The sequence below is a fragment of the Lonchura striata genome, chromosome 18, assembly GCF_050655825.1.
Source record: "Lonchura striata isolate lonStrDom1 chromosome 18, ASM5065582v1, whole genome shotgun sequence".
Lineage (NCBI taxonomy): Eukaryota > Metazoa > Chordata > Aves > Passeriformes > Estrildidae > Lonchura > Lonchura striata.
Window position 1 is genome coordinate 14,732,738 of NC_140720.1, and position 13,407 is coordinate 14,746,144.

Here is a 13,407-nt window from a genome sequence, read left to right on the forward strand (position 1 = left end):
TGGATTGCTGCCCTCAAACCAGCTGGTGCCCTCCCTCTGCCCATTGTGGTGAGGTCATGATGAAATCAGGGCAGGAACACACATGGGCTGTGTAGAAAATCACCACCACGTCTTTATTTGCTGCTTTCCAACAACCTGAGTTGTTTGCAGAAGGATTCTCCTGGTCTGGCTGTGGGTCTGGGACAGGGAGGACCATAATTTGGACTGGTTCCCTGGGGAGGCTCCTCAGTGTGCAGCTGAGGATGGCTGTGGGCTGGGAGTGTGCTCCAAGGGGGCTGGAAGGATGTCTGTGGGCAGGGGGTGTCTGCCATGGCCCCTGTCTGGTCTGGGGGCTGCTCAGGGGGACTGGGCCATGCTCTGCTCCTCTCGTGGTGGTGGTGATGGTGGAGGGGTGCCAGGCTGTGGCACATGTTTGCAGGGGCTCTGCTGGGTGTCTCAGCAAACCACGGTGGGTGGAAGTGTCCCCAAACCAGCAGAGCCCCCAGCTGTTCCCAGGGCAAAGCCTTTCCATCCCAGGGGGCTGGTGGCCCTGCAGCCCAGCCAGACCTGCCAGCGCAGCCCAGGCTAAAGCTGAGCCCAGGGATTTGAGCTCTGCTTTAGCACGGCCCAGGCTAAAACAGAGCCCAGGGAGTTGAGCTCTGCTTTAGCAAAACCCAGGCTAAAGCTGAGCCCAGGGATTTGAGCTCTGCTTTAGCACGGCCCAGGCTAAAACAGAGCCCAGAGATTTGAGCTCTGCTTTAGCACAACCCAGGCTAAAGCTGAGCCCAGGGATTTGAGCTCTGCTTTAGCACAACCCAGGCTAAAGCTGAGCCCAGAGATTTGAGCTCTGCTTTAGCACAGCCCAGGCTAAAGCTGAGTCCAGAGATTTGAGCTCTGCTTTAGCACAGCCCAGGCTAAAGCTGAGCCCAGAGATTTGAGCTCTGCTTTAGCACAGCCCAGGTAGCTTAGTTCTGCTTTAGCACAGTCCAGGCTAAAGCTGAGCCGGGGGAGCTGAGCTCTGCTTCAGCACAGCCCAGGCTAAAGCTGAGCCCAAGATTTGAGCTCTGCTTTAGCACAGCCCAGGCTAAAACAGAGCCCAGGGAGTTGAGCTCTGCTTTAGCACAGCCCAGGCTAAAGCTGAGCCCAGAGATTTGAGCTCTGCTTTAGCACAGCCCAGGTAGCTTAGTTCTGCTTTAGCACAGCCCAGACTAAAGCTGAGCCCGGGGAGTTGAGCTCTGCCTTAGCACAGCCCAGGTAGTTTAGCTCTGCTTCAGCACAGCCCGGGCTAAAGCTGAGCCGGGGGAGCTGATGCTTCCAGCAGGATCTGGCAGGAATTCCCGTGCCCAGCCCTGCAGGGATGGGATGGGGCCGGGCTGGTGTGGCTGGCGGGCAGATGTGGCAGAGGGAGCAGCTGCAGCCTCTCATCCCCCCGGGCAGCAGGGCAGGGGCTCAGCAGCCGCTGTTCCTGCGCATGAAGGCGTGTCCCCGCACCGGGTGCTGCATCTCCACGAAGGCCAGGTCGCCCACGGTCACGCCGCAGGGCCCCAGCGCCTGGAAGCCGCACTTCTGGTAGAAGGGCACGAGGAAAGGCTGGCACATGAGCAGGGCGCGGCGGGCGCAGGGCAGGCAGCGCAGGTGCTGCAGGTAGCGCCACATCAGGATGGAGCCCTTGCCCTGCTGGCGCACGGCGCGGTGCACGGCCAGCACGTGGATGTGCACGGCCGAGCCCTGCGGCTTGTGCAGGGTCAGTGCTGCCTGCGAGGGGGAAACGGCACTTGGCACCACCAGCGAGTCCCGTCCTGCTCCTTATTCCCACCCCAAAGGAGCAGGCTCCACATCCTCCCCATCCCTGTTCATCCCTCGCCCCCATCGTCCGAGGAGGGTTTTTAATTTTAAAATGAATGTTGAGGGGAATTGGTTGGCATATTTTTTAACTGCGTGGTTTGAATTAATTAATGAGAAAGTTCGTTTCTACCAGAGCAGCCCCGTAGCAGGTAGTTGTGGGAGATTTTGGGAGTAGCAGGGTCCCAGAGAGCTTTTTCTGGTCCCCAGGCTCTGGCAGGGCTGGTGCCCTGATGGGCCACTCAAACCCCTCCCTGGGAGGAGACAGGGTTTGGAGGGTCTCTAGCAGAAGGAGAACCAAAACACTTGGATCCATGGAAGCTCCTGATCCTGCCTGAGGGCAGAGTCACCCCTGCCTTTATCCCCCCTTCACTGAATGACCTGAGGCTGGATTTGCTCCTTCTCTCCTGAGGCTGAGGTGCCCCAAGGGGTCCTGGATTGCTGCCCTCAAACCAGCTGATGCCTCCCTGGTGGTGCACGAGGTGGGAAGAGCTGGGTCATACCTGGCTGAGCCTCTCCTGGTCCCAGAGGGAGCCGATGATGAATGCCACGAGCCTCCCTTCCTCAAACCAGCCGAGGGACAGCTCCGGGCACAGGTTTAGGAAGTGGCGGATCTCGTCCAGGTGCAGGGGACAGTCCCCAGAAACCGATATAAAGGCTGGAGAGGGGCAGTGGTGAACTCAGTGAGAGAGACAAAGCACACCCGACCCAGAAACACTCCCAGCACTGATGTAGGAGAGGCAAAGTGGGATGTGATGGGCAGAGATGGCATGTGTCCTGCTGCCTACTAGGGCTAAAGGAGTTCTGAGGGACACAGATGGTTCCAAGGAGCAGTTCTGCTTCTCCAGGAGCAGTTCCCCATGGCCCAGTGACCAGCTCCTAACTCTGCTGATTCCAGAGCTACAGCAGCAGGTGCTGAATGGAGCCCTCCCTCTCAGCATCTCCTGGCTGCCCCTGCCCTTGGAGAGGAGGGAGAAATAGGCTGGGTGAGGGAACCTATGGTGAAGGAAACAGGGAAAGGTTGCCAGGGTGGCACTTCAAAATGCCCCTGTGCAGCAGGAGGCAGAGCATGGTGTCCTTCCTCCCACTTCCCCTTTTCCTATCCTTTCACAGGGTTTTGGGAGAGCTGCTCCTCGCTCAGTTGGTCCTACTCAGCATCACCTCCCGGGGCGAGCTGGGGCCGTGGTTCTCCAGCTCATTAACCACAGTTCCTCCACCTCGTCGGGGTGGCCTGGCCACAAGCCGCGGCCACTGCATCCTTCCCACGAGGGCACCCGCAGGGGAATTCTCCTTTACAAGGAGCACAGGAGCCTGGAAGCAGGATGCCGAGGGGTGCAGCTGAGGGCACCGGGCAGGCTCCCCCGTCGCCCTTACCCTCGCGCTCGATCTCGAACACGCTGGCGGCGTCCCCGGGGCTGAGGCAGCGGAACTCGCTGGCGGGCAGCGTGTGCCGGCGCTGGCCCCCGGGCGAGCTGCGGGGCGAGCGCAGCTGGACCGGCTTCAGGAAGGGCAGGGCGCCGAGTGCCGACATCCTCCTCCTCCTCCTCCTCCTCCTGCCTGGCTTCCCACCGCTCCCTCGGCTGGGCTCCCACAGCCTTTATTCCAGCCGAGCTCCTCCAGCGCTGTCAGCCAGTGGGAGTAGCTGTTGTTCGCAGACAGGATTAAGCGGCTTGCCCCCCTTTTCCTGTGGATGTTTGTGTTTGTATGGACAGCAAATATCCGCCCGCAGTGAGCCCAGCTGCCCGCGCTGTGAGCCGAGGGGCACAGGAGGCTGGCAGCGGCTGTGAGCTGAGCTAGCCCCAGGGAGCAGGGGGACAAAGCAGTGATCGGGTGGTGGGACAGAGCAGGGAGAGGGGCCAGAGCTGCCAGAGCTGGAGCAGGCGTGGGGCTGAGCATCCTGCCCAGCACTGACATGTCAGCAGCAGGCAGCGCGATGGGCAGGAGAACCCTGCAGCAAGTCCAGCTGCTGCCCTGGGGACAGGCAGGGTGGGATGTGCCCACAGGAAGGCAAGAGCTGTAAAAGAAGCATCTGTGTGGAAGTTCCCTGTGATGCTCTGGTGCTTCTGGAACAGCACAGCTGTCACAGAGGTCACAGAGGTGCCCTGACAGGGACACACACCAGGCAGCCAGAGCCACCTCCTCCAGAGCACAGGCTGACAGGATTTACCTCTTTCTCTGGCTCACTGAGCAGGTGAGTGTCACAGCTCAACCTCTGTTGGTTTCTCAGGTCATGTCCACCTCACAGAGTGGCTCCCTGGCAGGGCTGAGCAGGTGACTGAGGCTGAAAGCCTTGGCTGTCCTCCCTGGTGAGGTGGCCTCAGGCTTTGCCCCCCGCCCCAGCAGCTTGGGGTAGCATGATCCCACCAGACACCGGACACCATGACACTCCACCCTCAACACCTTCAACACAGGTTCCTCCAAGAGGGTCACCAGCACCCAAGGGCATCTGGCAGACCCATTCTGCACAGCCCAGACAAATCCCTTGACCTGGATCAGAGCCTGTAGCTTCAATCTGCCTCTGCTTTCACGTGTGAGTGAACTGAGTTAATAAACCCAGAGAGAACCGCAAACTGAGTGAATAACTTCACCAAGCACACGCATTCTGCAGACAGAAATTGTGGGAATGGCTATCAGAGCCAACCATTCAACCATCTATCCAAACTCAGAGCAATATGCAAGCAATTTCCAGTGAAGCCAGAGCAAAGCTGGGTCATTTTTGATTATTGTTTCAGAGGTGCTGGCTTTCCCTGCTAATTATAGGCTTGCCTCCAGCTAATAGGATTTATGGAAACAAAAGCATTACCAGCACAAACGTTGCACAGGGCACAACTGGCTCAAGCTGGGAATTTTCCATCCTGAAATGCCAAGGGCTGGATGCTTGAAATGCCAGTCTTATGCAGCCCGAGGTGAGACAGGGTGGTCAGGATTTATTTTCAATGAATCGCTGGTTTGGCTGTGGGTGTGTATCTAAGGGAGCAGATCCATCAGGGACAGAGGGTTTCCTTGGCAGAGGAATTATTTAGCATCCCCAGGGCTCATTCCAGCCACCAAGGACCGACAGAACTCATGCTGGGAATGGATGGTTCATGCTCCTGCAGGAGGAAAGTAAAGCAGGGTGAGCTGGCAGGGAAAGTGGGGTGCTGGGGGAGTGGGGGGTGGGTCTAATGTTTGTAGAGTTTATTATCAAATCTTCTGGAACTCCTCGTCCTACTAATTGGATTAGGGATTCATTTGCATGAATAAATCCCAGAGTAGGCAAGAGGGTAAGCTCAGGGGACCTTGAAAATGCAGTGGTGGTTTGATCTGGGGAGTGCCTGGGGTGAGTTCTGGGGATGCTGCTGGATCAGGCTGGGATGGCTGTGCAGATATGGCAGGGCAGAGAGGGCAGCTGAATATGGCAGGCAGGGCCAGAATTTCAGTTCCCATGGGAATTACGGAGCTGGACAGTGGAATCATAGAGTGGTTTGGGTTGGAAAGGACTGTTCAAGGTCATGCAGTTCAGCCCCCTGCAGGGAGAAGGGACACCTTCCACCTGCCCAGGTTCCTCAGGGCTGTTTGCTCTCCAGCAGGCACCGTTCAGTGCTCAGTGCCCAAGAGCAAGTCTTTATCCCAGAGCATGTGGAGGCTGGAAACAACTGAGTCACAGCAAGTCTCTACAGAGACATCCACAGAGCTGAAGGTTCAAAACCTTGTATTTAAGTGGCTGCTCCGATCCCGTTAGAGAAAACTGGGAAAGGGCAATCAGATCCCTTCAGTTATTCTTAGAAATTGCCTGAGACCCCAACCAGCAACACCCTGGAGCAGTAGTCAGGGAAGGGGAAAGGTTGCTCCTTGCTTGTTTTCCTTGTATTTTTTCCCCTCCAGCACATTATTGCTGACAACCCAGGTTATGCAGCTGAAGGGTTGATATATTTGTTTGTTTTCTGGAAATGAACTTCTTGCTTTGCTTCTCAGCTCCCTGAAGAGTATAAGGTCTTCTGGGGAGGGGGGATACATAGAACCTGCAGAGCACAGAGGAACCAACAGCGCTCCCTAACCCTGGAGAAACCAGGAGCCCTGCACAGCCACGGGGGTACCATGGGAATCATCAAACCTGCAAAAGTGAAACAAACTCTGCCCAGGTCCCAGAGTAAGTGAGAAACAGCAATGAGGAAAATTCCCTCTCCGTGGCTTATCTGTCCTCTGATGCTCCAACAAAGCCTTCTGTATTTGTTCAAGTCACATATACCCCAGGCTGGGTTTTGTGCTGTGACTCCTTGCCAGACCTGCCTGAGATGAGCCCACTGTGTCTGTGTGTCATAGCACTGAACCAAGAGCTTGCTCTGTACATTTTTCCTGCCATTACTTGTGTTTGTGCACCAGAAATGAGAGCATCCCCACAGTACAGAGAGATGCTCACAGGCAAATAAACAGGCAGGTGCACAGAACCCCCCTGGCAATATCTTTTACTAAGTTATGAATTGTCTGCCTGGCTTTGGAGCTGGATTTTTAAAATTAGTTGACAGGACAGAGTTATTCACCCAGTCTTAAAATCAAATACTCTGTGTGAAAGAGCCCAGAGAACAGTGAGGGTTTCAGTGAGAAGAGTCCCTGCAGCTGAATTTTGGAAGCACGTGTTGGAAGTGTAGGGGTGAGACAGGAGCTGGGATGAGAGTCACACCCTGCCCTGTGCCAAAACCACTTCTCAGCAAGCCAAGCCTTGTATGCCAACCTCCCACCCTTCTGGGGAAATGGGACACAGGAGCAAGCCGCAGTGGCCAGGGGACCAGCAGCTGTCCCCAAGGCTGTCAGTGTCCCTGGGATGTGACAGGAATGTGGGTACTCACCAGCCAGGTCGCTGAGCCCTGCCCTCCTGCCTCCAGGGAGGATCCGGGTTTTTGCCTCCCCTCCTCTGTCTGCTGCATCCCTCACAGCCCCTGCTTATATAGATTTGTTATTTATGGAGCACGTGATGACATCCTAAGGAGTTTAGAACTCCGATGAAAGACAGGGAGAGGTGAGAGGCTTTAAGGTGTCAGGCCAGCAAAGGGATCACTATAGGGGTTTTTTGTTTCGTGTTTTTTTTGTTGGTTTTTTTTTGTTTTTTGTTTTGGTTTTTTTTTTCCTGGTGTGACTGGCCACAGAGGGATAAAGCATTTAGCTGATTGCTCTGCTCTGTGGGCTGGGCAGGGACAGCAGGGGACTCAGCCAGGAAAGGGAGCACGGTCCTGTGCCTGCTCCTGACCTCTCCAGCAGCATCAGGAGCCCGCAGGAAGCCAAAGGCAGCCCTGCCCAGAGTGGATGAGCTTTATTTGGGGATGGATGGGGAGGCTGCTGGTTGTGCCAGGCACGATCATGGCTTGGGCTTGAGCAGGGGGGAGTTTCTCAGCTGACTCCTTTTAGGACGGGGAGTCAGATCGCAGGTTTCTTGCCCAAGGAGTTTATTCCAAAATCCAAGCATCTCTCCCCCATGCAGCCCTCTGTCCCTGGGAGCTGTTACATAAGAAACTGGACAGGCAGAACCAGCAATGTTTGTCTCCATCAGAACACATGTAATAAAAGAGAGATTATCCCAGGCAGGAGCATGATATTGGCATCATAGTTATCATTGGGAACCAGATGCAATCCTGAAAGAAGCCTGGAGCAGGAGGCAGAGCTGGCTTTGCTCTGCTGGAGACATTTCCAGGGCAGCTCTGGACCTGCTTTAGCTTAGAGCTATGGGCAAAATTACCTAGAACTACACCCTTATCACTCTCTTTTAAATTTTTTCTTTGAATCGAAACAGAAATATGACCCAGCAGCTTTTTGCTCTTCAGAAATGGCATTTTGGAGCAAGTCCCAGCCATTAAAACAGCCCAGCCCAGCAGAGGTTGGCCCGTGGCTGGAATAGTCAATCAGGGATGCCGCATTCCAGCCTGTCTCTTCCTGCTCCCACACAGCTGCAGAGGGTCAACAACTCCATTAAATTAGAGCCACAGCAGTGTGCCTAGATTTGCATATTTAGAGCTCTCTCAGCATCTTCAAAGAGCCCCGAGCTGTCAGCGAGGCCCAGGGCTGGTCCCTCTGTTGGAGCACCCACTCAGGAAAAGAGCAATCCTCCCCGGGGAGGGTTTGCTGCGAGGGGCGACATGTGGGAGGCAGATGAATCACTGGTGGCCCCCCTGTCTGCCAGGGTTTGGGGATGAAGCCGTGCACACGCAGCTCAGGGGCTCCTCAGCTGCTCCGTGCCCCGTTATCCCGGATTAAGCTGCTTGTGGTGTCTGCAGCCCTGCCTTGGAGGCCGGGTCTGCCATCACGGCATTCAGAGGGCACCGGGATCCTTCCCTGCGTGACGCCCTTGGAGGGGTTTCTCTCTCAGACTCACGTAATTGTATAATTCCCAAGCTGGATGCTGTTTACATCCCTGTTTAGCAGCTTCCTCAGGACCCATGTTTCCAAGAAGATGCTTTTTTCCTGGCAGTGACCTAACAGCAGGGCTCTGCAGTTTGGCATTGCTGCAAGGTCAGCTGTGGGCTCCGATTTCCCTTTCCCTCACCTCCTTTTTCACCACTCGTGCTGGTGCCTGTTGTTGCTGTAACTTCCCAGCAGGACGTGGCTCTTTGGACATGCTCTGTATTCTCAGCACTTGCCACGTTTCCCACCTGCTGCTTCAATTCCCCAGTGCTCCATCTCAAGCTGCCAGGAGTGGTTTTAATTCACCAGCAGCTCCTGAGAAGCCAGCGTGCTTCCAGCCTTTCATCTGGAGCAGGACATTGTGGTTTAAGGAACCTGCCAGCTGCTGTTCTTTCAAAACAGCAATACAGAGCTCCTGTGGAGGGTGGCCAGCCCCAGCCCCATGCTCTGAACAGGCCCTGGAGGAGCTAATTCTGCTCTGTGCTCTCAAGTGTTTATATATATATCTATAATATGAATAACATGCAAATATACATGTATATATCTTTCCTCTGGTATATTCCCTTTGGCCCATCAGTGGCAGGACTGATTCTCTCCACAGACACTCTCAGGGAGCTGGGGAAGGAATGAAGGGATGAAAGGATGCTACTTCACAGCTTTTTTGGGTTCTCAGTCATGGTTAGAGGAGCAGGCTTTGAACTCTGGCTTTGACCTGCAGTAGATTAACACGTGCCTGTGCAGGCCTGGTGTATCTCCCTGCACTTCCACCTTTGAGAAAGGAGAGCAAACAAGTCTGACAGATGGTTTCAGCCATGTCTGCTTGGCCATGGCAACCTGAGATGGGTGCCAGGACCCAGCCAGGACCTCTTTTGCCCCCTCCCCGGAGCACAGCACTGCTGGTGATTAACCTCCTCTCCTCTCTGTGATCTGGGGTTTGTAACTAGGTCACGGCCACTCATGGCACACTCCCTGGGGGAAAGGGGGTCAGTGGGGGCTGCAGGAGCTTCTCTGGGAGGAGAGGGCTGGGCAGCTGGGAAGGAGCTCAGCAGTGGCAGCTCCACCCTCCAGACCCAGAGCTCCAAGCAGTTTAGAGCCAGCCTGGCTTTGGGAAGAGGAGATTCCAGCAGCTTGGCAAGGCTTGGGGCATCCTGCCCTCCATCCAGCCCTGGCACACCGCTGCTGGGAGCCCGGGTGACCCCTGGAGATGGCTGGGGACCAGATGCCACCCACGGGGAAGAAAAGTCCTGGAGGGCAAGGCTGAGCCTGGACCAACCCCATTGGGGGAGTTCTGGTCTCAGTGAAAAGGGTGAGAGGAGGGAGAGGAGGAGGCTCATGCTCACATCGAGTTGTTCATGTACAAGGTGATGCTGCTCTGAGTTTTTTGTAGGAGACCCAGCAGTGTTTGGTCAGGACAGCACAACCAGAGAGGAAAGGGCTGGGTAATCACGATGGCTGCAGGACCAGGGAATGGCTTGAGGTGGAAGGGAACTCCCAGACCATCTCCTTCCCTGCCCACCCAGCCTCCAGAGGCTCTCTGGGCTCACAGAGACAGGATGAAGGCTTGCCATATGCTGCAACACTTGCTCATATTTCTGTTCCCCGGTGTTAATGGGGACACAGGGACTCCTGCTGAGCTGTTTGTCTGCGTGATGCTGAAGACAAACCCCCAGCTCTCCCTGTGGGAGGCTCTGGAGGCATTCCCTGGGACACGAGCTGCTCTGAAAGACCTTTCCTGAAGGCACCGGCTCCTCCCAGCAGGGAAAGGACAGGGTCTCTGCGCCTCTGCGAAGCAGCAGAAGAGGGAAACGCCGTGAGGACTGGCCAAGCAGGGCTGCAGAGCGGAGCAGAGGGCTCGGAGCGCTCACCTGTAGCGGAGCCCGGCGGCAGCCGCGGGGCTCCGAGCGGAGCCGCTGCCCCGGGGGAGCCACGGGCCGGTGCCACCCGCTCCCCCCGCCACACCGGAGCCTCCGGGAGGCGACAGCCCACGAGGTGGCACCAGAGCCCCGCCGCAGCCCGGCACCGGCACCGAGAGGACGCCGCGGGATCCGGGAGCATCCGCCGGCCCCGCGTACCTGGTACCCTGCGGGCATCCCCCGTGGGCATCCCGGCGCCCAGCGGGCATTCCAGTCCCTGTGGACATCCCAGAGCCTGGCACACATCCCCGACACCCAGCAGACATCCTGGTACCCTGCTGGCGTCCTTACACCTGCCACACCTCTTTGTATCCTGTGGGTATCACCTGGCAGGCCCCCCCAGCACCCTCTGGGCACCCCAGCACCTGGCCCTTAATCCCTGAGCAAAAAGGCCCTGGGAGAGAACCGAGGAGGAAGGACAGGGCTTGCTTTTCACCAGTATCTCTACAGGGAGATAAAGGGCATCCCGGGTGTCCCAGCACCTGCTGGGCATCTTGGCACCCTCTGGGTATTCTGGCACCCTCTGGGAACTCTGACACACCCTCCGGGCAGCAGTATCTCAGCAGGGAGACGCTGGTGATCTAACCTAAGTGCCATAAGGTGGTTAGATCACAGGGACAGCTTGGTTCCAGGGAGGATGTTCTCCTGCAGAGTAAAGGCCGTCCCTTCCCAAAACAGCCTTACCAGCAAGAATTGTCCCTAAACAGGCAGCGAGGCTGCTTGGCATGTGTCACTTTGCACAAGTCCTGCGTGTTTTGCTGGGTGATGTGGACTTGCAGAGGTGCCTCAGCAGACATCTGAATAGTGATGTTAAATAGGAGAGGCTCATTTTGACACCCAGGCACTGTAAAATCTGCGGGCTGTCAATATTGTGACAGCCAAGGCCCTGGGCTGTTGTGTCCTAAAAAAGCAATCAGTCCTCCTTCAGTGCCACTTCCTGAGGGAAGCATATCAGAGCTCCAGCAGGGATCAGAGTGCAAAAACACACCCGGCTCGACTCCTGCTAACGAGCAAACAGCCCTGACTTGTCCCCATTATAATCCCCCTGCCGTCAGCCCGGTCAGGGGTATAATGTGATTGTTTTCATGGCTATTTGTGGCTACCTGAAACCCCACCACTGCTCTTCAGCACATAATAGCCCTGAAGAGGGACAGTTTCCATCTCCACATATGATTGTGCCCATTACTGTATCTATATTTTATTAGTGGCTGTTGCAATGTACATTAAGGAGATGTACATTTATCGCTGTGTTGGATAAAGCTCAGCTTTGAAACCTCGAGAAGACATGGCATCAGATTAAATGAATCAAAGGGCACCTTCTGCCTTTCTCAAAGGCCTGATTCTGCTCCCACAAAGGCACAATTCTCCCTGGCTACAGAGGGAGAGGAGTTGCTACCTTGTCCACAGCTCCAAGTGGCTGGATGAACGCCCTGGGGAAATGTGTCATACTCCCCCCTCCAGCACAACAATGGTCAGAGGGTGAAATCCTCATGCCAGAGACACTCATGCTCTAGAAGTTCTGAATGCTGCCTATCAACTCTACAGCTTGTCCTAAGAGGTCAGGGCACGTGGATGTAGGTCTGTATTCCCAGGAGCACATCCCTAGAAACCGCTGTAAATCCACAGTGGCACTGAGGGGGTATTTAAACTGCCTTTCCCTGTGGGGCATGATGCTTTTTAGCCACCCAATGGTCCCTTTTAGCTCCATTCTGTTTCTTATCCCTGGGGTTGAAGCCAAAAATGCTCCAGCAAGGAATCACATTAAAACACTGCCTTTCTCATTAACAGGGAGAGATTAAATGCTGGGGTGGAGGCTGGCTTGGCCTGGGAGCAGGAAGGGGCTAGAGGGCTTCACTGCCTGCAGCTCCCTGATTTGGAGGCAGGACAGGGTTAGTTTGTACTTCTCCATCCCTCCAAGCATCCTGCTGCCCTGCCACCCACACCCAGGGGCAGTGAGGAGCTGGGCAGAGCTCCCAGTGCACCCATCACCCACACACTGCCTGCCCAGCATCGTCTCAGCTGCTTCCCAGAGCTTTAGGGCCATTTGCAAGATTGGAAAATCCCAATCTTGAAGAGAGGGTTCCAGAATGTAGGAGGTGAGCACAGGCCACCTTTATCCTGGTTGTTTTTCCTAAATGGAGAAACCTTGGAAGGTGAACTGAAAGCCAGTTGGTTGATCCAGCCAAGGCAGAGCAGTCTGAGGGAGAGAACAAGAGAGAAAACACTGCTCTGCTGCTCCTGGAGTGTTTGCTGCAAGAGAACAAATTAGGCTGAGGATTTCAGGCATTTTTGTGATATTCAAGCCAGTGCTGCACAGGCAGGAAGGTCCAGGAAGAGAAGAGGCAGAATGTGTTGTGCTAAAAGATAGGCAGTGAAGGCTATTTTGGATTCCTTTAGTCCTTTGCCTGCCAGAGCAGCAGGACCTGCTCAAAAAAACTTCTCTGTTTACAAAATCTCTGCAGACAGAGGGGGAAAAGCCTTAGAGTCAATGAAGCCAAATATTCTGCTCATTTGCATACGCTAATGAGGGCTTCTAGGAGCCATGAAAAGCAAGGCCAGGCTTTGATGTCAGCTGGAGAACAGCTCCCAGCATCGAGCAGTGCCAGGGTGGACCCCCACCTGTGCCCAGGCTGAGGGGTCTGCAAACAGCACAGCCCCCATCAGTGGGGAGGGGAGGTGATGCAGGGCAGCCCACAGTGACTGAGAACTCGGGGAGGATGAGGTGCAGTGTCCCCCCACCACTGGGGCTCAGGGACAATGCACTGCAGCCCCCCCCATCTCCAGGGACCAGGGGATGATGCAGCTCAGCATCCTCCATCCCTGGGGACGATGCAATGCAGCCTCCCCTCCCAATCCCTGGGGTTCATGGGATGATGCAGTGCAGCCCCCCATGCCCAGGGACCAGAGAACGATGCAGTGCAGCCCTCCACATCCCTGGGGATGATGATGCAGACCCCCCCCCCATCCTTGAGGATGATGCAGAGCAGCCCCACACCACTGTGGGTCAGAGGAGGATGCACTGCAGCCCCCATCCCTGGGGGCGATGATACAGTCCCCCCCATCCTTGGGGATGAAGATGCAGATCCCCCCATCCTTGTGGATGAAGATGCAGTCTCCCCCATCCTTGGGGATGAAGATGCAGTCCCCTCATCCTTGGGGATGAAGATGCAGCCCCTCCAATCCCTGAGGGCGATGATGCCGTCCCCCCATCCCTGGAGATGATGCAGAGCAGCTCCACACCCCTGTGGGTCAGAGAACGATGCACTGCAGCCCCCCATCCCCGGGGGCGATGCTGCAAACC

At 55.9% G+C, this 13,407-nt stretch overlaps 1 protein-coding gene across 1 annotated transcript; it reads right to left on the reverse strand.

Moving 5' to 3' along the window:
• Window positions 1–88: 88 nt before the first annotated feature.
• Window positions 89–3,471, reverse strand: AANAT (aralkylamine N-acetyltransferase). Its single transcript, XM_085556972.1, has 5 exons — window positions 3,196–3,471; window positions 2,325–2,479; window positions 1,189–1,734; window positions 779–1,110; window positions 89–685 (listed from the first exon to the last, which is right to left on the reverse strand). Exons 1-3 carry the CDS (start codon window positions 3,350–3,352, stop codon window positions 1,429–1,431), a joined length of 618 nt encoding a protein of 205 aa, XP_085413098.1. The 5' UTR covers window positions 3,353–3,471; the 3' UTR covers window positions 89–685; window positions 779–1,110; window positions 1,189–1,428.
• Window positions 3,472–13,407: the final 9,936 nt, after the last annotated feature.

What these genes read in the sequence shown, in the direction of transcription:
- AANAT (XM_085556972.1), bottom strand. Translation starts at nt 3,352, where the DNA reads ATGTCGGCACTCGGCGCCCTGCCCTTCCTGAAGCCGGTCCAGCTGCGC. An exon ending in GTTCGAGATCGAGCGCGAGG is followed by an intron (nt 2,480 to 3,195) that starts GTAAGGGCGACG and finishes GCCCCTCTCCAG; the next exon opens with CCTTTATATCGGTTTCTGGG. An exon ending in ACCAGGAGAGGCTCAGCCAG is followed by an intron (nt 1,735 to 2,324) that starts GTATGACCCAGC and finishes TCCCCCTCGCAG; the next exon opens with GCAGCACTGACCCTGCACAA.